Source organism: Schistocerca americana, chromosome X (assembly GCF_021461395.2).
Source record: "Schistocerca americana isolate TAMUIC-IGC-003095 chromosome X, iqSchAmer2.1, whole genome shotgun sequence".
In the NCBI taxonomy this organism is placed as follows: Eukaryota; Metazoa; Arthropoda; class Insecta; order Orthoptera; family Acrididae; genus Schistocerca; species Schistocerca americana.
The window spans coordinates 610,580,031-610,606,580 of NC_060130.1; the positions used below are offsets into that span (position 1 = coordinate 610,580,031).

The window sequence follows — 26,550 nt, forward strand, 5'->3', positions numbered from 1 at the left end:
AAGAAAAAGTTTTAGATAATTCGTAGTTTTTTTGGTTGATGATTTCTGTCTCCCTTCTAGTAATTATACAAAGGGAGTTACGGTTTCAACACAAGCCGTATAACTACACGGAAAAGCTACATTTTTATAATCAAGATAAGAAGATAGGTCCAGGAGGAAAAACGATTGTTGTTATTGGTACATGAGGTGAACATCCAAAGGTTTCTCAGAAGTGTTAGTGTTAGGTTTCTTCCTGTTACTTGCACACACCATGATGTCAATTTCAATTCTTGAGAGAAATAAGGTAGTGAAAGTTTTACAGGCCACACACACCTTTGTTTTTGATGCAGGCTGCAACATGTAATTGCTGTAGAAGATTATTTCCCTGGAGAATAGAATGCTATCACAAGTTTTTTCTGTGAGTGTATGACACTCCAAGATTTGGTTTCATACAATGACATCATCTTAACTTCTACATCCCAGATGGGTAGATCTGAACTGTGTAATGATTTTGTAGATGAATAATCTGACATAAATAGGGTTGGTAGTTGTAGTTTTTCTGTAGCTTGAGAAACTTCTGCTTCTCCAGTATGAGCGAGTCCGTTCTTTTCGGCATCAAGTAGTTTGAACAAAAACTAAGCAATATGTTATTTTGAAAGAAAGAAGGGATCCACCATTCGATTAACAAAATAAAAAAGGAGTTTTTCAGGAGTTTTCCATAGTTACTCAATTAATCATTTCCATCCTGTGCCATTGATTGAATAATACAAGTCCTTAACAATAATAAATCATAATTTGAACTATATGTGTATTAACGAGTAAATCCCTAGGCACTTGATGACAAGATCTTCTAATAGTGGAACAAGGAAATTGCCTGTGTAAATGCAAAATTAAGAATATATATATAATTACAAATACAAATATTCTCACACATAGAGAAACCACAAAAACTGTTACATATTCTATTACACATACTTGTTAATTTAGTAGCTTGTTAACTTTCAAAAATATATTAACAAGTGTAATTTAGATTCATTCTTCTTATGTAAATTTTTGCTAATAAGAAGGGAAGTGTGCCTGTCATAAACCCCATCTCAGTTTTCAAATGTATGTCAGATGACACAAATTAATTTTAATGTGATTCTTCAGTTTCTCTCAGCGTATTTGTTGATCGAAGAGTCCATTGGTGTACTGCCAATTTACAGTGTCTAACTACACCAACACTGCCACAGACACCGACCTCTGCGACTCCGCAACTGCCAACGTGTGCCAACCACATAGGGAATGGCCTGTAAGGCAGCATCCCGCCCTCAGGAGATCAGTGCACCTGACGATGACGACATGTCTGATTGCCGAAATATTTTGCCCGTTGGACCCTATGAACTGACAATATGCCCGTGGACTCTTCAATAAACTAATTTTAATTTTCCACTGTCCCTTTATGTCCCCCCACTACCACGCACGAGCGCCCGTGCGCGCCCGCACACACACACACACACACACACACACACACACACACACACACACACACACACACACACACAGAGAGAGAGAGAGAGAGAGAGAGAGAGAGAGAGAGAGAGAGAACTATATTTTGAAATAATGTCATCACTTACATTGAAATGCGAGTTCAGAGAATGCAAATCCCGCAGTTGCCGGTATTCTTCTTTTGTACCACAGATAGAAAGTAGTAATTTTCTAACTTGCCGACGTACGAAAGGCGTCTGCTGAGTCATCATATATTCGCAGAGGTAATAGCGCCATTCCTGTTGCATAGATAATAAAGAACATTGACACAAATAACTACATCGAATATTTCTTGTAACTACTATTACTACAATAATAGCTGTAACACACAAGTAACTATTAACTACTATTTTGACATTCATCTAAGGGACTCACAATTCCTCCCAAATCTGATAATATAAATTCAGATAAACAAAAGAAGACGAAGAAGAAGAAGAAGAAGAAGAAGAAGAAGAAGAAGAAGAAGACAGGTTTAAATACTTGAATGGAAATAATTACGAGACATGTTTTTTCAAGTATCATGTTGAAAATCTGCTGTTGCAGCACCAAAGTCGGTATTTGGTGTAAGCATGCAGTGTAATACACTCTGTCAGCAAGTCACAGACACCATTACAGAGTAATTTGGTGTGTTTACATTTGGTTGTGAGTACTTGATATATTTTGTCAGATTGAGAATCCTGCCGACTGTGAAATATGCGCTGATATTTGTTTTCTTAGAGCTAAATGTGTGTAGGTGATCAGCACGATGATGATGATGATGATGATGATCATGAAGATGTCAAAACAGAGGAAGATTTCTACAAGGATGTTTTTGAAAAAGTTGGTTTTACTATATGATAAATGCCAGTGGGAATTATGTCAAAAAGTAGATTAAAGCACAGGAATTCATGTAAAAATAAAATTGCAACTTGTTTTATTTTAATGTCAAAATGGTACTTACTTTAAAAAAACACGTCTTGTATAAATTATGTAAATGATATCCTATGATAGGGCTGAGTGCAAAAATTATGTAAATGACTTTCTATGATTGGGCTGAGTGCAAAAATTATGTAAATGACTTTCTATGATTGGGCTTAGTGTAATACGATACAGCTGGTAACAAGCCTTAAAGTGTACAGCTGGTAACAAGCCTTAAAGTGTAAACTTTGAAACTGCCAAGTCACAGCACTGTAATTTGCTGTTAAAGCAATCAAAACAAAATGGTGCAGCACACTTCCACTTCATCAATGGACTGCATCATTTCATTTTGGCTTCTCTAGCAGCATGCTATTATATTGTAGCACGAGGATAAGTGTGTACCAGGACTGCATATAGGTACCTGTAACCACACAATACATTAATTACGTAACCGTATCTTTTTGAGGTGGCAATTAAACTATATGACTACCCCTTGTACATAATGTTGCTGTACCAAAAATAAGCAACTAGCCCAAATTTAATCCTCATTTTGTCATCAATTTTGCATACTATACAAGAATCAGACATAATTCCTAGCTACAAATGTGTGTCCAACTACCTAATGGTAACTTCCACATGCAAAATATTTGCAATTTCTTGGAATATGGTTACTACAGTTCCTTGTGACGTGTTATAGGAGGTAGAAAGCCACCGATATTCCTATTCAAACTCCCATATTAAATGGCAGTGATTTGTGCACTCTGACATGGATGTATTTTATAGGGTAATTATACAGAAAATCAGGGTGCTTTGCAAAAAGGAGATCTGTCATGAAATGGTGCAAACAACAACATAAAATACTGTTGTAGTCAAAATGTCTCATGATGCCACCTGCAAGAACCAAACATCCATGGTATCTCAAGTAAATACACCCCACAGCATAACAACTTGCACTAACAGCCTGCGCTAAGTCCTGCAGTGAAATATCTCAAACTGTCTCTCTGAAAGATTTCACCTTCCAACACGATCAAACAGATAATTCGTCTGAATAGGGATATTTCACTGTCGTTCCAGTGTCTGATCGTAGGTTTCCCCACATTCACTTGAACATATCAGGGTTTAACACTGTTGACAATACAGCAATTAGAAATAGAGTACAATCTCTGACTGGACATGAGTAGCAAATGAAATCAGCCATTTTTCCAATGACAGATGTTTTCATAATACTACACCCGACCATAATTTCCCTTGTCAACACTGCTAAAACTGGTGACTCCACCGTTCTGCCTACAACTAACAAATTTTTCTCTGTCCCCAAACTCTTGTCATATACCTTTTATATCACAAAATGTGCCCTCTACATGACTGACAAGTACACATTTCCCTGGTAGATGGTGAACACAACATTCTGAGTAATCAAAGTTAACAAGTAATAAATGAATAAAAATATCACATTTTAAATGTGCCAGGAAATTTCAAAAATACCTGTTCACTTGCCTCATCAACAAGTATGGTCTTTGCTTGATTCAAACTACTCTTATGGATTTGATAAGGTAGTCTCAACACCATTTCGGTCAACAATTGAGGATAAGCTTCAAACACATCAGCTGCATGGCTCTTCACATACTGTCGGAGGAAGAATGGTGCCATATCAGGTGGTGGGATGGTTGGACGAGCCTTAAGCAAGGTTCCACCTACTATAGAAGTTCCTTCTTCTGGCGATGAACTGAAACAGGGGAAAGCATTACCTTTCAGTTCAGAAAGAAATTTAATGATGGTGGTGGTAATAGTAATAGTAATAATAATAATAATAATAATAACCTCTTCCAGTAATTTAAAAGTGACTTCAGTAATGCCAAACAATAGTTAATTAGATCAGATTCCCTCAAGGTGGTGGAGGTAACACTTGATACAAATGATGTATTCTCTGTTGTTGCCTTACTGGTTGACTTGGTACGAGATAACATAACACCTGAAAGAAAGATGAAGTTTTCTGTCAAAGTACAATAAAATGAATACATGATTTCAAATAGTACCAAAAGGTATTTCACACATTCAATCAATAATGTCTTTATTTGAACAAAACTAGAAGATGCACACTTTGAAACTTACTAAGAAGCCTCATGATTACTAAACACACTTCACGGTTCTTATTGCGCTCCGACACATTGCTTGTATCAGGTTGTTTCAGGTTTAACTCATTTAAAAGTGCAGATAGTAACTGTTTCAAGCAGTCCTGACTTCTTTCTTCATTGCCATAAAGATCACTTGTCAGCATCAACACAACCTGTACGACAAACATAGATGAATAGTCAAAATTTGAAAAAGTTAAATTCTTTAAAGAACCAAATGTATACTATAAATGCAACATACTTTAAGGACTTCAGTTTTCTCAACACAAAACACCTCTACATCAGAAATGTTAGTCAAATGGGCACGGGATAATATAAGCTATAAATTTTGACTGAATTTTCCCATTCTGAGAGAACTGAAGGGCGATCTGTTTAACTGTTAGAAACCTTTCAACAGCCAAGATCACACAAAATATTTTTTCATTTAAGGCAACCGGTTTCAACAGACTATGTTGTCATCTTCAGGTCTTTCACAACAAAAAGATTTTAAAATCTGAAGATGATAGCATAGTCTGTTGAAACAGGTTGTTTTCAATAAAGAAATATTTTATGCTATCCACGAACTATGGACCTTGACCATGGACCACGCCATTGATGGGGGAGGCTAGCATTCCTCAGTGATACAGATGGCGGTACTGAAGTGCAACTACAATGGAGGGGTATCTGTTGTGGTTCCTGAAGAGGGGCAACAGTCTGGATGATTGCAACATCAACCAAAACAGCTTTGCTGTGCTGGTACTGCAAAAGGCAAAGAGCAAGGAGAAACTACAGCTGTAATTTTTCCCGAGGGCATGCAGCTCCACTGTACGATTGAATGATTATGGTATCCTCTTGGATAAAATATTCCGGAGGTAAAATAGTCCCCCATTCAGATCTTCAGTTGGGGGCTACACACGAGAATATTGTCATCAGCAAAGAGAAAACTGGCATTCTACATATCAGAGCATGGAATGTTAGATCCCTTAATTGCGGAGGTAAGTCATAAAATTTAAAAAGGGAAATGGATAGAGTGAAAGATATAGTGGGAATTAGTGAAGTTCGGTGGCAGGAGGAACAGGACTTCTGGTCAGGTGAATACAGGGTTACAAAGACAAAATCAAATAGGGGTAATGCAGAAGTAGGTTTAATAATGAATAAAAAACTAGAATGCGGATAAGTTACTATGAACAGCATAGTGAACATATTATTGTAGCCAAGTTCGACAAAAAGCCTGTTCCCACATCAGTAGCACAAGTTTATATGCCAACTAGCTCTCCAGATGATGAAGAGATTGAAGAAATGTATGATGAGATAAAAGAAATTATTCTGGAAGTTAATGGAGATGAAAATTTAATAGTCATGGGGGACTGGAATTTGATACTAGGAAAAGGAAGGGAAGGAAAAATAGTAGGTGAACATGGACTGGGGGAAGGAATGACACAGGAAACCGCCTGGTAGAATTTTGCACAGAGCATAATTTAATCATTGCTAACACTTGTTTTAAGAATAATGAAATATGGTATGTGGAAGAGTCCTGTAGACAGCGGAAGGTTTCAGATTGATTATACAATAGTAAGATAGAGATTTCTGAATCAGGTTTTAGACTGTAAGACATTTCTATGGGCAGATGTTGACTGACCACAGTTGGTTGTTTATGAAATGTAGATTAAAACTGAAGAAATTGCAAAAAAGGTAGGAATTTAAGGAGATGGGACCAGGATAAACTGAAAGATCGAGGGGTTTCAGAGGGAGCAGTAGCGAATGACTGATACGGACATGGGAAAGGAACACAGTAGAAGAAGAATGGGTAGTTTTGAGAGATGAAATACAAAAGGCAGCAGAGGATCAAATAGGAAAAAAAGTCAAGGGCGAGCAGAAATCCTTGGGTAACACAGAGAGATATTGAATTTAATTGATGAAAGGAGAAAGTATAAAAATGCAGCAAATGAAGCAGGCAAAAGGGAGATCGACAGGAAGTGCAAAATGGCTAAGCAGCAATAGCTAGGGGACAATTGTCAGGATGTAGAAGCATATATCACTAGGGGGTAAGATAGATGCCACCTACAGCAAAACTGAAGAGGCCTTTGGAGATCAAAAAGAACCACCTGTATAAATACCAAGAGCTCAGATGAAAAACCAGGCCTAGGCAAAGAAGGGAAAGCAGAAAGGTGGAAGGAGCGTGTAGAGGGTCTATACAAGGGGTATGTACTTGGGGGCAAATATTACGGAAATGGAAGAGGATGTAGTTGAAGATGAGAGACATATGATACTGCATGAAGAATCTGACAGAGCAATGAAAGACCTAAGTCAAAACAAGGCTCTGGGAATAGACAACAGTCTTTTAGAACTACTGATAGCCTTGGGAGAGCAAGATGTATGAGACAGGTGAAATACCCTCGGACTTCAAGAAGAATATAATAATACACATTCCAAAGAAAGCAATACTAACATGAATTTTTTACAGACGAATGGAAAAACTGGTAGAAGCAAACCTCGGGGAATATCAGTTTAGATCCCGGAGAAATGTAGGAACACACAAGGCAATACTAAGCCTACGACTTCTAATAGAAGATAGGTTAAGGAAACGCAAACCATTTGTAGACTTAGAAAAAGCTTTTGACAATGTTGACTGGAACACTGTCTTTCGAATTCTACAGGTGGCCGAGTAAAATACTGGGAGTGAAAGGCTATTTACAATTTGTACAGAAACCAGATGGCAGTGATAAGAGTCAAGGGGGCATGAAAGGGAAGCAATGGTTGAGATGGAGTAAGACAGGATTGCAGCCTATTGCCAATGTTATTCAATCTGTACATTGAGCAAGCAGTAAAGGAAACAAAAGAACAATTTGGAGGAGGAATTAAAAGTCCATGGTGAAGAAATACAAACCTTGAGGTTTGCCGATGACATTGTAATTCTGTCATAGATTGCAATGGATTCGGAGGAGCGATTGGAAGGAAATTGACAATGTCTTGAGAGGAGGATATCAGATGCATATCAACAAAAGCAAAATGAGGTTAATGGAATGTAATCGAATTAAATCAGGTGATGCTGAGGGAATTAGATTTGGAAATGAGAGACTTAAAGTAGTAGATGAGTTTTGCTATTTGGGGAGCTAAATAACTGATGTTGGTCGAAATAGAGAGGATATAAAATGTAGACTGGCAGTGGCAAGGAAAGCATTTCTGAAGAAGAGAAATTTGTTAACATTGAGTAAAGATTTAGTGTCAGGAAGTCTTTTCTGAAAGTACTAGTATGGAGTGTAGCCATGTATGGAAGTGACATAGACGATAAGTAGTTTAGACAAGAAGAGAATAGAAGCTTTCGAAACGTGGTGCTACAGAAGAATGCTGAATATTAGATGGATAGATCATGTAACTAATGAGGTGGTACTGAACAGGCTTGGGGAGAAGAGGAATTTGTGGCAAAACTTGACGAGAAGAAGGGATTGGTTGTAGGACACATTCTGACGCATCAAGGGATCACCAATTTAGTACTGCAGGGAAGCGTGGAGGGTAAAAATCATACAGAGAGAATAAGAGATGAATACAGTAAGCAGATTCAGAAGGATGCAGGTTGCAACAGTTACTCCGAAATGAAGAGGCCTGCACAGGATAGAGTAGTACGGAGAGCTGCATCAAACCAGTCTTTGGACTGAAGATGACAACAAAACAAAAACAACAACAACAACAAAAAAAAAAAACAACAACAACAACATGCTGTCATCTTCAGGTCTTTTATTACAAAAAGATTCTGAAACCTGAAGGCGACAGCACAACCTGTTGAAATAGATTGTCTTCAACAAAGAAAAATTTTATGCCATCTTGGCTGTTGAATTGTTTTTAACTGTACAGTTCCATAAATGACTTACAGAACCAACTGCAACACACCACCCTTGTGTGTGTGTGTGTGTGTGTGTGTGTGTGTGTGTGTGTGTGTGTGTGTGTGTGAGAGAGAGAGAGAGAGAGAGAGAGAGAGAGAGAGAGAGAGAGAGAGAGAGAGAGAGCAGGGGGGGGAATGAGGATGATGATGATGATTCCAAAAAAGTCATGGATGTATTGCTTGTACATGTCTTGTAAAGTCCTTTACCTTATTTCCCTAAAAAAAGGAATGGCAATAAAATGAAGACTACATGCAGTTATGGGACACACAGTTTAAGATACGACAGACCATACTAGACGTCATCTGCAGCACTAAGATTTGTTGATTTAATTCAAATATAAAAGTAGTTCTGGGTTTTATGACACTTCATAATGTATGTAAGATGTTCAGCTTTGTATTCATTTAACAAGTTGCAAGTAAACTTATCAAATCATAAAGCATCATTTTAGTACAATAAATATATTTACTTGCAAAAAGGGTACAGATTTGACTCCTCCCAGGTTTTTGAGCTTAGAAACGGCACCAATGAAGTGCTCCAATAGTGCAAGCCGAAGAAAATGAATACGTGGACTACTTGTTTCTTCTTCAGCATCTGTATCTTCATCATGTTCCTGTTCCACCTTCTGTTCTGGTTCATCTGCATCCTGCATCTGAAAACAGTAACAATACTAAGTAACTGACTTGAAGAAATTAACTTTAAATGCAGAATAAACAAAAGTTACTTATGTTTGTATTATTCAAGAGCATATACGAACAGTTGGCTGTAGCAATTTTGATAAGGAAGACTTTAAGCAACATTTCCACTTTCATACAGTTAAACTGACTATTTTTCCCCTCCTGCTTATGTAACACCTGCGCAAAAGTGTACTCATGAGATTTCTCCTCCTCTCTCTCTCTCTCTCTCTCTCTCTCTCTCTCTCCCCCTCCCCCCCCCCTCCCCTTCCTTTTTTTATTACACTGACTTCAACTTCAAAGGATGTGAATAATGCTCCTACTAAGATCTGTGAGTATTTACTGAATGATATTAAATGTTTTTGAAATAGCACAAGTAAATTCATAATTAAGTTAAAATAAAGAGAGATCCTATAGGTCAACTCCTTATATACCACAGAAGACTTTTATTGGGGACTTTTTAGCTTATTCACTGTTAAGTATTATATAATTGGTTTATAAAAACAAAAACAATCAATCTTTGACACAATAATTTAATTGGACGGATAAAAAAATACTCACCAAGTGGCGACAGATCTCACACATTAAAAATGGTTCTAATTACGCAAGCTTTCAGAGCCAGTGGCTCCTCTTCAGGTAGAAGGGTTGAAGGGGAAGGAAGAGGGATGAAGGAAAAGGACTGTAGAGGTCTAGGAAAATGGGTAGATTTTGGGAAAGTCACGCAGAACTGTGGGTCAGGAGAAACTTACCGCATGGGATGAGAAGCAAAGACTGATTGGTGAGGACTGCATCAGATGAGATTGGAAAACCTGAGACCTTAAAGGTGGAAAATAGGGTAATATGCAAGACAGGGATTACTGCTTAAACATTGTGCATGAATTAATAAGAGTGAAAACCTAAGTGTATTGTATGTAACGGAAGTGGGAGGAGGGAGCATTAAAATAGACAGGTAAGACAATGAAAGATGTAGAAAACTAAAATGGAGTTAAGAAAAGAGCAGTTACTGTGAAGAAATGCTGAGACAGAAGAAATTAACGTAAATTAAGGCCAGGTGAGTGGAGAGAATTAAGGACACATTGTAATGCTAGTTCCCACCTGCATAGTTCTGAGAAACTGGAGTCTGGAGGAAGAATCCAGGCACCAAGATCACGATTGTCATGTTGTAGAGCATGCTCTGCAAGAGAATATTGCGTGTTGACAGAATGAACATACAGCCGTACAGCCTTGGCACTCAAGGCAAACCTATTTGTTTGGATGCAGATTCTTTACAGCAATACACCACCATTCTCATGTCAGTCTTCACTGTACATAATCACCCCACCAACCTAGTTCAGAAGCAGATTGACTGGGCCATCACATCCCATCCTCGTACTGCTCATCTCTCTCTCAAAACTTTGGAGCACACCACTAGTCACTTAGTATTTTGCTGGTGTGGAATGTATTAATCAGCTACTTCGACAAGGCTATGACTTCCTAAAATCATGCCCTGAAATGAAACCCATTCTGTCTGAAATTTTGCCCACCACACCTAGAATAGCTTTTTGTCAGCCTCCCAATCTCTGCAATATTCTTGTCAGACCCTATGCTCCTTCTGCACCCATCTCCCTACCCCACGACTCCTACCTCTATGACCATCCCCACTGCAAGACTTGCCCTATGCACCCTCCTACCGCCACCTATACCAGTCCTGTAACTGGCAAAACATATACTACTAAAAGGAGAGCCACTTGTGAAACAACACTTGTCATACACCAGGTGTTACGTAAACACTATTCGGCCTTTTACATTGCAGTGACTACCACCAAATTATCAATTAGGATGAATGGGTGTAGGCAGAGAGTGTATACTGGCAACACACAACATCCTGTTGCACAGAATGCTCTACAACATGACAACTGTGATCTCGGTGCCTGTTTCACCACATGCACCATCTACATTCTTCCTCCAGACACCAGTTTCTCCACAGGTGGGAACTAGTGCTACAACATGTCCTTAGATTTCGTCAACTACTCAGCCTTAATTTACATCAATTTCTTCCATCTCAGCACTTCTTCACAGTGTCTACTCTTTTCTTCACTTTGTTTTAGTTTTCTACATTTTTCATCTTTCATCGTATTACCTGGCTATTTTTCGTGGCCCTCCTCCCATCTGTGTTACATACAATGTACTTAACTTTTCACTCTTATTAACTCATGCATGATGTTTAAGCAGTAATCTCTGTCTTGTTGCATATTATACTGTCTTCCACTTTTAAGCTCTCAGGTTTTCAAATCTTGTCCGATGCAGTCCTCAACAATCAGTCTCTCCTTCTCATCCCGAGTGGTAAGACTCCCCAGCGCGTGTTTCTGGTCGACTTTCCTGAAATCTACCCCTTTTCCTAGACCTTTACAGTTCTTTTCCTTTACTTCTCTTCCTTACCTGTCAACCCTTCTGCCTGAAGAAGGAGCCACTGGCTCCAGAAGCTCGCCTAATTATAGCCTCCTCTTATGTGTGGGTTCTGCCGCCACTTGGTGGTTTTCTTATCTATCCAATTAATATACTTACTTTAGTTATTTAACTAAGTCTTCTTTTCTGTTATGTGCACTTGTCTGTGGATGGTCAGCATGCATCCAAATTTAAATACAAATTATGTTAATAGTAGATTAACTTCTCATGATTGGGTTCACAGTCGTTGGCTGCAAAAATTATTTATTTTCACTGTCACAATTTTGGCCTAAGGCAATTATCAAAGACTAAACCATGTACAAGAACATCGGTTGGTTAGAATTTATGTTTAACATGGTAACATCTTTAAAAGACTCAGACACGACGATGAAATGTGTACACGTGGGAGAATTTTGAAGTTTGACATGTGCTAAAGCACGGGATTAAGGCTGAAATTGCAACAGTAGAAATAAATAATTTTTACAGGCAATGGTGACTATGATGGCCTTTAATAAGTTAATAATGTATTATTAGATTTCATCCACATTATTATGGTATATCAAGCAAGCTATCTAGAACAATTAACTGACCAGAAAGCTAGATCTTTTAAACTCTATTCCCCTATCCTGCTTCTCTTCACAACTGCTGTTACATGGGACAATTTCCATTATCATCTTCCCTTGACTATCAGAGCACATTAATGCATCCAGAAGTCACACCGTGACCTCTGGGATTTTGAAGGCAAACTTTGGTTTAAAACTTCTCCTGCAACACAGCTCAAATTATTGTGCATTTGTCCACCATTCGAGCATTTCATATAATTTGTTATTTACATTTTATTCAAGTGTTAGCTTCATTTAACAAAACTGATAACAACAGTTGTGGACTGCCTATAGTCGAGATGAGAAGAATCTTTTCAAAATATAGAACTGACAAAGGTCCCAAGTAGCAATTGTTATGGGGATTAGCAAGAGATAGGAACAGTGTTACAGGTACAGATTAGTTACACATTCCATGGGTCACTTGTACGATATATCATAACGATGTGGACAGGGTCTAATAAGATATTATTATTTTCATTTGTATTTGAATATAGCTACATGCTAATTATCTGCAGAAGAGTTAATGTAGCTGCAAATAATATTTAGTTAAATAGCTAAAGCAAGTCTGAAATTCTTTGACACTAAATGAACTACCAAGTGCTGAACACAAATTATTCTATGGAATACAATGAAGTTGCACTGTATGAGCTCTGTTAGCTTTATTACAATTTTGGTTTTGCCATCTGTAAGGCATTTACCATCACTGGATAAATGCTCAAAGATTTAATAAAATTTCATATAATGATTGATAGTGGTTGTCAGTTATATCATTTTATTAACTACGTATAAATTAAAATGAAATTAATGAAGGATCCTATGGAAGAAAGTAATGCAGAGTGGTTGCTGGATTCGTTCCGATGAGCACGTATTTTCCATGTCAATCAATGATACAATATGACAAGAGATGTAATTTTTGCCAGCAGTTGGCCAGTGTTGGTTTCAAAATTATTATTGAATGGCAGTGAAAAAAAAAAAAAAAATTTTAATACATCACTTTCATTTTATTTTAAACATCCTGATGACTTTTCTGTAATATGTAGTTATATACACAAACCTTCCTCGTGATTCAGTTTATTAGTGAAAACTATTTCGAAAATGTCATGCTGTTTTACTTCAAAATTAAATAGTTTTAATTACTCACCACTTTGCATAACAATTAGTAATCAGTTTTACACACTGGAGACACATGTGAGAATGCTGCAATATTGTCCTGGAAGAGTAGGTTAGATGTTGCCTTTCTCCAGCTTGGTAAAAAGTTTTAAAGTATCATATTTGTATACAAGTTGTGTGGAGGAGAGTGATTAGTGCTTGCACAGTGTATTATTGTGCATATGTTGTTGCTGACGAAGGGAACGTTGAGGATAAAACTCGGTGGTAGCACACAGGTCACTTCCATCCAATGGACGAATCATTGACATTTAAAATGATCTTTAACATATGACACTGTTTTAATGCGTACACTCAAGAGTTTCTCAAGGCAACACACTTAGTTTTTTTTCCCTCTTTAAGAGCTGCTTTTCAGAAGGGGCCCCACAGTATGCACTAGGCCAGTGAATGAGATATTAAATATTTTTCTGTTTTCTGCTGCAGACTGATTTCAGTATCTCATTACCTACATATGAGTCATCCTGGCAATTTAACATTTTCAAACAATCCTACAATACATAGCTTTTACCGTATAAATTTACATGAACATAAATTTGCTTGCTTATGCGTATTTCGGTAGATATTTATGTTTTATGGATAACAATATAGTGTGTTGGAACCATAGAATTTTCATTGCATTTTTTATGTCCATATTAATTGTACGTAAAATGAAAATATAACAAGTAAAAGTAAAAATTCAAATTTTCTCAAACCCAGGAAATTTATAAAATCTCATGTGATGATTGTAATCAATTTTACAGTGGACAAATGGCTAGGAACTACTCTATTAGATTTAAAGAACACATGTGAAATTGTGAAAGTCATGAATCCACGCTTAATAAATGCTTACATAAGCATATATACTTCCAGACAAAATTCATAATGAACAAACAGAATTAAAGCACAAGCAATATTTTGACAACCTTACTTATTTCCTAAAAGATAAAGGATAATTTTCAGCAGCTCGTGATGCCAAGAAATAAATCAAAACAATAGAACACTCAATGGAAATTATATATCTGCAGAGTAAATGAAAGTACAGAATAATATGAGCTTTTTCTCAAGTTACTGAAATTCTGTGAATATGAATTGTAAATTTATTGTGAACATACAGAGTTATTACAAATGATTGAAGCGATTTCACAACTCTACAATAACTTTATTATTTGAGATATTTTCACAACGCTTTGCACACACATACAAAAAGTCAAAAAGTTTTTTTAGGCATTCACAAATGTTCGATATGTGCCCCTTTAGTGATTCGGCAGACATCAAGCCGATAATCAAGTTCCTCCCACACTCGGCGCAGCATGTCCCCATCAATGAGTTCGAAAGCATCGTTGATGCGAGCTCGCAGTTCTGGCACGTTTCTTGGTAGAGGAGGTTTAAACACTGAATCTTTCACATAACCACACAGAAAGAAATCGCATGGGGTTAAGTCGGGAGAGCGTGGAGGCCATGACATGAATTGCTGACCATGATCTCCACCACGACCGATCCATCGGTTTTCCAATCTCCTGTTTAAGAAATGCCGAACATCATGATGGAAGTGCGGTGGAGCACCATCCTGTTGAAAGATGAAGTCGGCGCTGTCGGTATCCAGTTGTGGCATGAGCCAATTTTCCAGCATGTCCAGATACATGTGTCCTGTAACGTTTTTTTCGCAGAAGAAAAAGGGGCCGTAAACTTTAAACCATGAGATTGCACAAAACACGTTAACTTTTGGTGAATTGCGAATTTGCTGCACGAATGCGTGAGGATTCTCTACCGCCCAGATTCGCACATTGTGTCTGTTCACTTCACCATTAAGAAAAAATGTTGCTTCATCACTGAAAACAAGTTTCGCACTGAACGCATCCTCTTCCATGAGCTGTTGCAACCGCGCCGAAAATTCAAAGCGTTTGACTTTGTCATCGGGTGTCACGGCTTGTAGCAACTGTAAACGGTAAGGCTTCTGCTTTAGGCTTTTCCGTAAGATTTTCCAAACCGTCGGCTGTGGTACGCTTAGCTCCCTGCTTGCTTTATTCGTCGACTTCCGCGGGCTACGCGTGAAACTTGCCCGCACGTGTTCAACCGTTTCTTCGCTCAATGCAGGCCGACCCGTTGATTTCCCCTTACAGAGGCATCCAGAAGCTTTAAACTGTGCATACCATCGCCGAATGGAGTTAGCAGTTGGTGGATCTTTGTTGAACTTCGTCCTGAAGTGTCGTTGCACTGTTATGACTGACTGATGTGAGTGCATTTCACGCACAACATACGCTCCTGTCGCCATTTTGTCTCACTGCGCTCTTGAACGCTCTGGCGGCAGAAACCTGAAGTGCGGCTTCAGCCAAACAAAGCTTTATGAGTTTTTCTACGTATCTGTAGTGTGTCATGACCATATGTCAATGAATGGAGCTACAGTGAATTTATGAAATCGCTTCAATCATTTGTAATAGCCCTGTACAAGTGTCACTGGACTGGATTGTGCTGCCAAAAAAATGTGGTAAGTGCAATTAAAAAAGTGCACACAAGTCGAAGTTCTGACGAACTCCAACAGCACAGAAACAGACACGCACGCATTATATCAAGTGTTTCAAAATGAATGTAGGAGTTTTAAGGCCTTGTAGTATTTACTACATTCAACTTGTAGTATTTATTACATTTAACTTACAATTGCAACTAAAACACTCTTAGGAAAAAAAGGAAAAGAAAAAAATATACACCACAAACAAATTATCCAAATGGGGCGGAAATCGGTAGATGTGATGTACACATACAGACAAGCAAATGATTACAATTTCAATCACAGAAATGTGTTAGTCAAGAGAAAAAGCTTCACAAATTGAGCTGGTCAATAACACACTAGTCCATCTCTGGACATTATGTAAGCAGTTATCTGGCTTGGCATTTATTGATAAGAGTTGTTTGATGTTCCCATGTGGGATATCATGCCAAATTCTACCCGACTGGCATGTTAGATTATAAAAATCCTGAGCTGGTTGGAGAGCCCTGTCCATAATGCCCCAAATGGTCTCCTTCCAGAAGAGATCCAGCAAGCTGCAGGCCAAGGTACGGTTTCGCAAGCACAAAAACAAGCAGTAGAAATTCTCGCCATGTGCAGGTGGGAAATATCTTGCTGAACTGTAAGCCCAGTCAGCTGGTATCCCACCGCTCTCTGGGGTGTCTTGAGGTCTGTCTTCACCTATCTTTGGGGCTCAATTTGAAGTGGGACTCATCAATGAAGACAATTTTACTCCAGACAATGAGGAGTGATGGTCTTGGGTGCCATTCCTTTCATAGCAGGACCTCTTTGGTTGTCATCCGCATTACACTTACAACACTGCAGTATGTCGACGACATAGTACACCCCATTTTGTTGCCCTTCATGGCAAGCCATCCTGGGCTTACATTTTAGCATGATAATGCCCGTACGCATATGCCGACAGTTTCTACTGTTTGTCTTCGCGCTTGCCAAACCCTGGTTTGGGCAGCAAGGCCACTGGATCGTTCCCCAATGGGGAATGTTTGGAGACCTCCAACTAGGTCAAGATTTTGACAGTCTAACATGCCAATTGGATATAATCTGGCATGAGATACACCAGGAGGTCATCCAACGACTATCAATCGATGACAAACCGAGTAACTGCTTGCATAAGGGACACAGAGAGCCTCACGTTTTCTGTCTTAGTGTGTACATCAAATGGAAGAGAACCAGTGTTGTTTGTATACCTGTGCATTTGTGCGTGCACTGTTTCCTGTACCACCCATCAGAAAGCATTAGTAGCAAAGATGGCAACTCGTGAACTGAAAGCTTATTGTGTTGGACTGAATCTGTTGCAGTTCAACATGCATTCCATACTAAGTTTCATTGTAGTCCTCCAAATGATAGTAACATTCATAGACGGTGTCATCAGTTTGAGGACAGTAGTTGTTTTTGCTAAGGGAAGAGTATGGGACAACCAGGAGTGACTGAAGAATGTGTTGAAGGATTCAGAGACTTTTATATGTAGCCCCAAGAAATCAGATTGGAGGGCTAGTTGCGAATTAGCAATTCTGCTGATATCTGAGAGAATACTTTTAAGATACCGTTTACAACTATGTCCTTATTTTTTGCAATTGTTACAAGCTGTAAAGCCTGCAGATTACAGTTTACAGCATTGTATTCGACCGCTGATTGGCTGCAAGGGACCAGATAACAGATCTTGTTTGACAGATCTGCTTTCGTATGGTATCCAGGTTCACTTAGTGCTATTTTCACATTTGGGGGTTCGTAAAAGGATCATGTTTATGTACCTCCACTATTAGCTGATCTACCCGACTTAAAAAACAAGACTGAAGCAGTTGTTGCAACAATTACTTCAGACGCACTGATAACCTTTTGGGAAGACAGTGCCTACTGGATCGATGTGTGTCAGGTGACAAATGGTGTTAACATTGAATAACTGTAAGATAAACTGAGCAGCTCTTTCATTTGATGTACTATTTACAGCTGTGGAAGTTGAATGTAATAAACGCTACAAAGCCTTAAAACGGCAATATTCATTTAGAACACCCAGTATTGTAACACATAAAACACAAATATCTACCAAAATTAATATTCTTATAATTTTATATGAAAAAACTTAATTTTATATTGCAGAAATGCCTGAATATGGGATACCACCGAGTTGAGACTTGTACGTGAATAATGAGATGATAACTTCAGTATGCAGCACAAAACAGAAAAATATTTAATATGTCATTTACTCTTAGCTATGAGAGATGAAAACCAGTTAACACAATTATCTATGATACCACAATATTTGAGCTGCTCTAGGAGAATAATGTGAACTACATAATCAAATACTTCTTACAATCCACAGAAAATACTACTCGCAATACTTCGTCATGTCTTCTTATGGATGGATGAATTTCTACTAACTTTTGCCTGGCAACATTTGCGCATTCTTTTTTGAACTGAGACTGTAATGAACTCCATTTCCTCAGCATTTTCCAAATTTGATTATTAAACCATGGAGGGTCCTTTCCATTCTTAATACACGTACTTGGCACATACGTCTCCAGAGCGCGATTTACAATCAGTTTAAATTTTGCTGATAATTCCTCTACATCCATCATATTGGAGTTAATTGACATCCATTCACTGTCTAAGTGGGACACAAGCAACTGCTTATCTGTTTTTTCTAGCGTAAATACTCTCCTAGCCATCTTGACAAATTTATTAAATTCAGTAACCATCACTGCTATGAGGACATCATGAGTGCTAATCCCTGTTTGTATGCTGACACTACTGATAAGGTCAGGCCTGTTTGCAGCTACAAGGACTAAAATATTTCCATTGTGTGTGGAATGCCTAACTAGTTGCTCAAGGCAGGGCAGGTTTCAATAAAGTGCACTAATATACATCAATTTTCACAAAACTAATGTAACTTACAAGATAATTAATATCATATTTTCTATTGTAAATTTTGCCACTACACTCGTTAAATTCTGAATTTTGACACGATACTTTTGTCACCATAATTTTTACGAATCCAATGACTCCTCTACTAATTAATTAAGCCACTAATTAAGAATTTGTATGCATGATTACTATTCTAAAAAATGGCTGATGAATAGTACAATTCTCAAGGCTGCCAATTCAACTAAGTACCTGGGTGTAGAAATTACGAACAACTTCAGTTGGAAAGACCACATAGATAATATTGTGGGGAAGGTGAGCCAAAGGTTGCGTTTCATTGGCAGGACACTTAGAAGATGCAACAAGTCCACTAAAGAGACAGCTTACACTACACTCGTTCATCCTGCGTTAGAAGATTGCTGCGTGGTGTGGGATCCTTACCAGGTGGGATTGACGGAGGACATCGAAAGGGTGCAAAAAAGGGCAGCTCATTTTGTATTATCACGTAATAGGGGAGAGAGTGTGGCAGATATGATATGCGAGTTGGGATGGAAGTCATTAAAGCAAAGACATTTTTCGTCGCGGCGAGATCTATTTACGAAATTTCAGTCACCAACTTTCTCTTCCGAATGCGAAAATATTTTGTTGAGCCCAACCTAGATAGGTAGGAATGATCATCAAAATAAAATAAGAGAAATCAGAGCTCGAACAGAAAGGTTTAGGTGTTCGTTTTTCCCGCACGCTGTTCGGGAGTGGAATGGTAGGGAGATAGTATGATTGTGATTCGATGAACCCTCTGCCAAGCACTTAAATGTGAATTGCAGAGTAATCGTGTAGATGTAGATGTAGAATGCTATGGAGTATATGCTACTGTTTCAGAGATAACATTCTGCAACAAGAGTGTCAATTATAAATAAAACCTGACGCACCTAAGAATAAAACATACCAAGTGCAAATCCACAGTGTTTAGAAATTATGTGATTAAATATTAAAATAGATTATGTGTGTCAGAACGCCAGGCAGCAAAGACTTGGAACCATAATTCCTTTGAGAGTGCAGAAAAGGAACAAGTGGTTTCCATGATTTGTTGATTTGGAATCCCTTGTTTCAGTTGAGCAGATTGTCTGCTAATTGTATTTCCAGAGCTTTCTTGACTTCTGTAGCCCAATAGGATGAGGCTGTGCCCAGTATCTTCAACTTTCCCATAATCCACAGAAGGACTAGTGGAAATGAATATTCAGCCATTGCAGATCTGTTGAGCTGTACAAGGTGGGAGTGTCACTGGTGTTTGATTCGTCATTCATGTAGAGCATGTATTATTTGTTCTGGGTACATTCCTTTAAAAAAAAATAAAGGTCTGCACCTCTCTCTCTCTCTCTCTCTCTCTCTCTCTCTCTCTCTCTCTCTCTCTCTTTCTCCCCCCCCCCCCCCCTATTTTGATGTTATCATAATACTTCATGTAGACAAAACAGTGTGAGTGATGAAACTTCCTGGCAGATTAAAACTGTGTACTGGACCGAGACTTGAACTCGGGACCTTTCCCTTTCACGGGCAAGTGCTCTACCATCTGTGCTTCCCAAGCATAACTCACAACCTGTCCTCATAGCTTTACTTCTGCCAGTACCTAGTCTCCTACCTTCCAAACTTCACAGAAGCTCTCCTGTGAAACTTGCTGAAGTAGCACTCCTGGAAAAAAGGATATTGCGGAGACATGGCTTTGCCACAGCCGGGGGATGTTTCCCCATGCAAGGCAAAGGTCCCGAGTTCAAGTCTCGGTCTGGCACACAGTTTTAATCTGCCAGGAAGTTTCATATCAGTGCACCCTCTGCTGCAGAGTGAAAATTTCATTCTGGAAACATCCCCCAGGCTGTGTCAAAGTCATGTCCTGCAACATCCATTCTTCCAGGAGTGCTAGTTCTGCAGGAGAGCATCTGTGAAGTTTGGAAGGTAGGAGATGAGGTACTGGCAGAAGTAAAGCTGTGAGGATGGGTCGTGAGTCGAGCTTGGGAAGCTCTGATGGTAGAGCACTTGCCCGCAAAAGGCAAAGGTCCCGAGTTTGAGTCTCGGTCGGGCACACAGTTTCAATCTGCCAGGAAGTTTCATATCAGTGCACACTCCACTGTAGAGTGAAAATTTCATTCATTCAGTGTGAGTGATGTGTGTGAATTTCTACACACTGAAGGAGGCATAGTACCTGCAAAGTAGATAAACAAAAATGCTATTTTCTAACATTAGCATTTTTTTTAAAATTCTAGATCTATATTTTTCAATTGCAGTAAAACCATAAAAAGATAACTGGAGAGTACGAAATGTAGTCACGTCACTACAATGGAGGGGTATCTATTGAGAGACCACACAAATGTGTGGCTCCTGAACAGGAGCAGCAGCCTTTTCAGTAGTTGCAGGGGCAACAATCTGGATGACTGACTGAACTGGTCTTGTAACACAAGCAAAACAGCCTTACTGTAAGGGGAAACTAAACCATCATTTTTCCCAGGGGCATGCAGCTCACTGTAAGATTAGATAATGATGGGGTCCTCTTGGGTAAAATATTCTGGAGGTAAAATAGTCCCCCATTCATCAGGGCAGGGACTACTCAGGAGTATGTCGTCATCAGGAGAAACATACTGGCATTGTGCAGATCAGAGCATGGAGTGTAAGATCCCTTAATTGCGGAGGTAAGTCATAAAATTTAGAAAGGGAAACAGATAGGTTGAAGTTAGATATAGTGGGAATTAAGTTCAGTGGCAGGAGGACAGGACTTCCGGTCAGATGAATACAGGGTTATAAATACAAAATCAAATAGGGGTAATGCAGAAGTAGGTTTAATAATGAATAAAAAACTAGAATGCGGATAAGTTACTATGAACAGCATAGTGAATATATTATTGTAGCCAAGTTAGACACAAAGCCTGCTGCCACCACAGTACCACAAGTTTATATGCCAACCAGCTCTCCAGATGATGAAGAGATTGAAGAAATGTATGATGAGATAAAAGAAATTATTCTGGTAGTTAATGGAGATGAAAATTTAATAGTCATGGGGGACTGGAATTTGATACTAGGAAAAGGAAGGGAAGGAAAAATAGTAGGTGAACATGGACTGGGGGAAGGAATGACACAGGAAACAGCCTGGTAGAATTTTGCACAGAGCATAATTTAATCATTGCTAACACTTGTTTTAAGAATAATGAAATATGATATGTGGAAGAGTCCTGTAGACAGCGGAAGGTTTCAGATTGATTATACAATAGTAAGATAGAGATTTCTGAATCAGGTTTTAAACTGTAAGACATTTCTATGGGCAGATGTTGACTGACCACAGTTGGTTGTTTATGAACTGTAGATTAAAACTGAAGAAATTGCAAAAAAGGTAGGAATTTAAGGAGATGGGACCAGGATAAACCGAAAGATTCAGATGTTCCAGTGAGTTTCAGAGGGGGCATTAGGGAATGACTGACAAGAACAGAGACGAAATAGGGGAGGCAGCACAGGATCAAATAGATAGAAAGACAAGGCCAAGTAGAAATCTTTGGATAACACAGGATATTGAATTTAATTGATGAAAGGAGGAAATATGAAATGGCAGCAAATGAAGCAAGTGTAAGGGAATAGAATCGTCTAAAAAATTAGACTGATGGGAAGAGCAAAATGGCTAAACAGGAATGGCTAGAAAAGAAATGTAAAGATTTAGAAGCATATTTCACTAACTGAAAGACAGATATTGCCTGCAGGAAAATTGAAAAGGCCTTTGGAGAAAAGATAAGCAGTTGTATGAATATCAAGAGCTCACATGGAAAATAAGCCCTAAACAAAGAAGGGAAAACTGAAAGGTGGGAGGCGTATTGGAGTGTCTATACAAGGGAGATGAACTTGAAAGCAATATTATAGAAATGGAAGAGGACATACATGAAGGTGAAATGGGAGATACGATAGTGCAAGAGGAATTTGACAGAGCACTGAAAGATCCAAGATGAAACAAGGTCCCAGGAATAGATGACATTCTGTCAGAACTACTGATAGCCTTGGGATAGCCAGCTATGAAAGAACTCTTTGATCTTGTGAACAAGATGTATGAGACAAGCAAAATACCCTGAGACTTCAAGAAGGCAATACTGCTTCTACGACTTATATGTTATTGTTGTTGTGGTCTTCAGTCCTGAGACTGGTTTGATGCAGCTCTCCATGCTACTCTATCCTGTGCAAGCTTCTTCATCTCCCAGTACCTACTGCAGCCTACATCCTTCTGAATCTGCTTAGTGTATTCATCTCTTGGTCTCCCACTACGATTTTTACCCGCCACGCTGCCCTCCAATACTACATTGGTGATCCCTTGATGCCTCAGAACATGTCCTACCAACCGATCCCTTCTTCTGGTCAAGTTGTGCCACAAACTTCTCTTCTCCCCAATCCTATTCAATACTTCCTCATTAGTTATGTGATCTACCCATCTAATCTTCAGCATTCTTCTGTAACACCACATTTCGAAAGCTTCTATTCTCTTCTTGTCCAAACTATTTATCGTCCATGTTTCACTTCCATACATGGCTACACACTCCATACAAATACTTTCAGAAATGACTTCCTGACACTTAAATCAATACTGGATGTTAACAAATCTCTCTTCTTCAGAAACTCTTTCCTTGCCATTGCCAGCCTACATTTTATATCCTCTCTACTTCGACCATCATCAGTTACTTTGCTCCCCAAATAGCAAAACTCCTTTATTACTTTAAGTGCCTCATTTCCTAATCTAATTCCCTCAGCATCACCCGACTTAATTAGACTACATTCCATTATCTTTGTTTTGCTTTTGTTGATGATCATCTTATATCCTCCTTTCAAGACACTGTCCATTCCATTCAACTGCTCTTCCAAGTCCTTTGCTGTCTCTGACAGAATTACCTCAAAGTTTTTATTTCTTCTCCATGAATTTTAATACCTACTCCAAATTTTTCTTTTGTTTCCTTTACTGCTTGCTCAATATACAGATTGAACAACATCGGGGAGAGGCTACAACCCTGTCTTACTCCCTTCCCAACCACTGCTTCCCTTTCATGTCCCTTGACTCTTATAACTGCCATCTGGTTTCTGTACAAATTGTAAATAGCCTTTCGCTCCGTGTATTTTACCCCTGCCACCTTTAGAATTTGAAAGAGAGTATTCCAGTCAACATTGTCAAAAGCTTTCTCTAAGTCTACAAATGCTAGAAATGTAGGTTTGCCTTTCCTTAATCTTTCTTCTAAGATAAGTCGTAAGGTAAGTATTGCCTCACGTGTTCCAGTGTTTGCATGGAATCCAAACTGATCTTCCCCGAGGTTGGCTTCTACTAGTTTTTCCATTCGTCTGTAAAGAATTCGTGTTAGTATTTTGCAGCTGTGACTTATTAAACTGATAGTTCGGTAATTTTCACATCTGTCAACACCTGCTTTCTTTGGGATTGGAATTATTATATTCTTCTTGAAGTCTGAGGGTATTTCGCCTGTTTCATACATCTTGCTCACCAGATGGTAGAGTTTTGTCAGGACTGGCTCTCCCAAGGCCGTCAGTAGTTCCAACGGAATGTTGTCTACTCCGGGGGCCTTGTTTCGACTCAGGTCTTTCAGTGCTCTGTCGAACTCTTCACGCAGTATCACATCTCCGATTTCATCTACATCCTCTTCCATTTCCATAATATTGTCCTCAAGTACATCGCCCTTGTATAGACCCTCTATATACTCCTTCCACCTTTCTGCTTTCCCTTCTTTGCTTAGATCTGGGTTTCCATCTGAGCTCTTGATATTCATACAAGTCGTTCTCTTATCTCCGAAGGTCTCTTTAATTTTCCTGTAGGCAGTATCTATCTTACCCCTAGTGAGATAGGCCTCTACATCCTTACATTTGTCCTCTAGCCATCCCTGCTTAGCCATTTTGCACTTCCTGTCGATCTCATTTTTGAGATGTTTGTATTCCTTTTTGCCTGCTTCATTTACTGCATTTTTATATTTTCTCCTTTCATCAATTAAATTCAATATTTCTTCTGTTACCCAAGGATTTCTACTAGCCCTCGTCTTTTTACCTACTTGATCCTCTGCTGCCGTCACTACTTCGTCCCTCAAAGCTACCCATTCTTCTTCTACTGTATTTCTTTCCCCCATTCCTGTCAATTGTTCCCTTATGCTCTCCCTGAAACTCTGTACAACCTCTGGTTCTTTCAGTTTATCCAGGTCCCATCCCCTTAAATTCCCACCTTTTTGCAGTTTCTTCAGTTTTAATCTACAGGTCATAACCAATAGATTGTGGTCAGAGTCCACATCTGCCCCTGGAAATGTCTTACAATTTAAAACCTGGTTCCTAAATCTCTGTCTTACCATTATATAATCTATCTGATACCTTTTAGTATCTCCAGGGTTCTTCCATGTATACAACCTTCTTTCATGATTCTTAAACCAAGTGTTAGTTATGATTATGTTGTGCTCTGTGCAAAATTCTACCAGGCGGCTTCCTCTTTCATTTCTTAGCCCCAATCCATATTCACCTACTATGTTTCCTTCTCTTCCTTTTCCTACACTCGAATTCCAGTCACCCATGACTATTAAATTTTCGTCTCCCTTCACAATCTTAATAATTTCTTTTATTTCATCATACATTTCTTCAATTTCTTCGTCATCTGCAGAGCTAGTTGGCATATAAACTTGTACTACTGTAGTAGGTGTGGGCTTCATATCTATCTTGGCCACAATAATGCGTTCACTATGCTGTTTGTAGCAGCTTACCTGCATTCCTATTTTCCTATTCATTATTAAACCTACTCCTGCATTACCCCTATTTGATTTTGTGTTTATAACCCTGTAGTTACCTGACCAGAAGTCTTGTTCCTCCTGCCACCGAACTTCACTAATTCCCACTATATCTAACTTCAACCTATCCATTTCCCTTTTTAAATTTTCTAACCTACCTGCCCGATTAAGGGATCTGACATTCCACGCTCCGATCCGTAGAACGCCAGTTTTCTTTCTCCTGATAACGACGTCAGCCGTTCGCAGTACCAGCACAGCAAGGCTGTTTTGGTTATTGTTACAAGGCCAGATCAGTCAATCATCCAGACTGCTGCCCTTGCAACTACTGAAAAGGCTGCTGCCCCTCTTCAGGAACCACACGTTTGTCTGGCCTCTCAACAGATACCCCTCCGTTGTAGTTGCACCTACGGTACGGCTATCTGTATCGCTGAGGCACGCAAGCCTCCCCACCAACGGCAAGGTCCATGGTTCATGGGGGGGGGGGGGGGGGGGGGAAGGGGAGGCTTATATGTTAAGAAAAGGCAAAACTGCATTTATAGAATTTGCAGACTTAGAGAAAGTTGTTGACAATGTTGACTGAAATACTCTATTAAATTCTGAAGGTAACAAAGATAAAATGCAATGACTGAAAGGTTATTTACAACTTTTACAGAAACCAGGCAGCAGTTATACAAGTAGAGGGGCATAAAAGGGAAACAGCAGTTGAGAAAGGAGTGAGACAGGGTTGTACCCTATCCCCCACGTTATTCAATCTATAGACCGAGCAAGCAGTAAAGGAAACCAAATAAAAGTTTGGAGTGGGAATTAAAGTTGAGGAAGAAAAAACAAAAACTTTCAGGTGTACCGATGACATTACAAGACTGGGAACAGCAGCTGAATGGAATGGACAATGTCTTGAAAGGAGTATATAAGATGAACATCAACAAAAACAAGACAAGGGTAATGGAATAGGAAATCTTTTGAGAAGGTATTCGTCTGAATTGTAGCCATGTATGGAAGTGAAACACGGATGGTAAGCAGTTAACACATAAAGACAATAAAAACTTTTGAAATGTGGTGCTACAGAAGAACACTGAATATCAGATGGATAGATCATGTAAATAATGAGAAGGTACTGATTACAATTGGGGAGACAAGAAATCTGTGGCAC

General features: G+C 38.9%; 1 protein-coding gene across 1 annotated transcript in view; it reads right to left on the reverse strand.

Moving 5' to 3' along the window:
* Positions 1-26,550, reverse strand: part of LOC124556456 (protein purity of essence) — a 443,522-nt gene that overhangs the window by 123,413 nt on the left and 293,559 nt on the right. The window contains exons 50-54 of the mRNA XM_047130407.1: positions 8,862-9,044; positions 4,516-4,690; positions 4,225-4,375; positions 3,889-4,129; positions 1,596-1,745 (exon numbers count right to left, since the gene is read on the reverse strand). Coding sequence (XP_046986363.1) covers positions 1,596-1,745; positions 3,889-4,129; positions 4,225-4,375; positions 4,516-4,690; positions 8,862-9,044 — 900 coding nt within the window. The remainder of the gene's footprint in view (positions 1-1,595; positions 1,746-3,888; positions 4,130-4,224; positions 4,376-4,515; positions 4,691-8,861; positions 9,045-26,550) is intronic.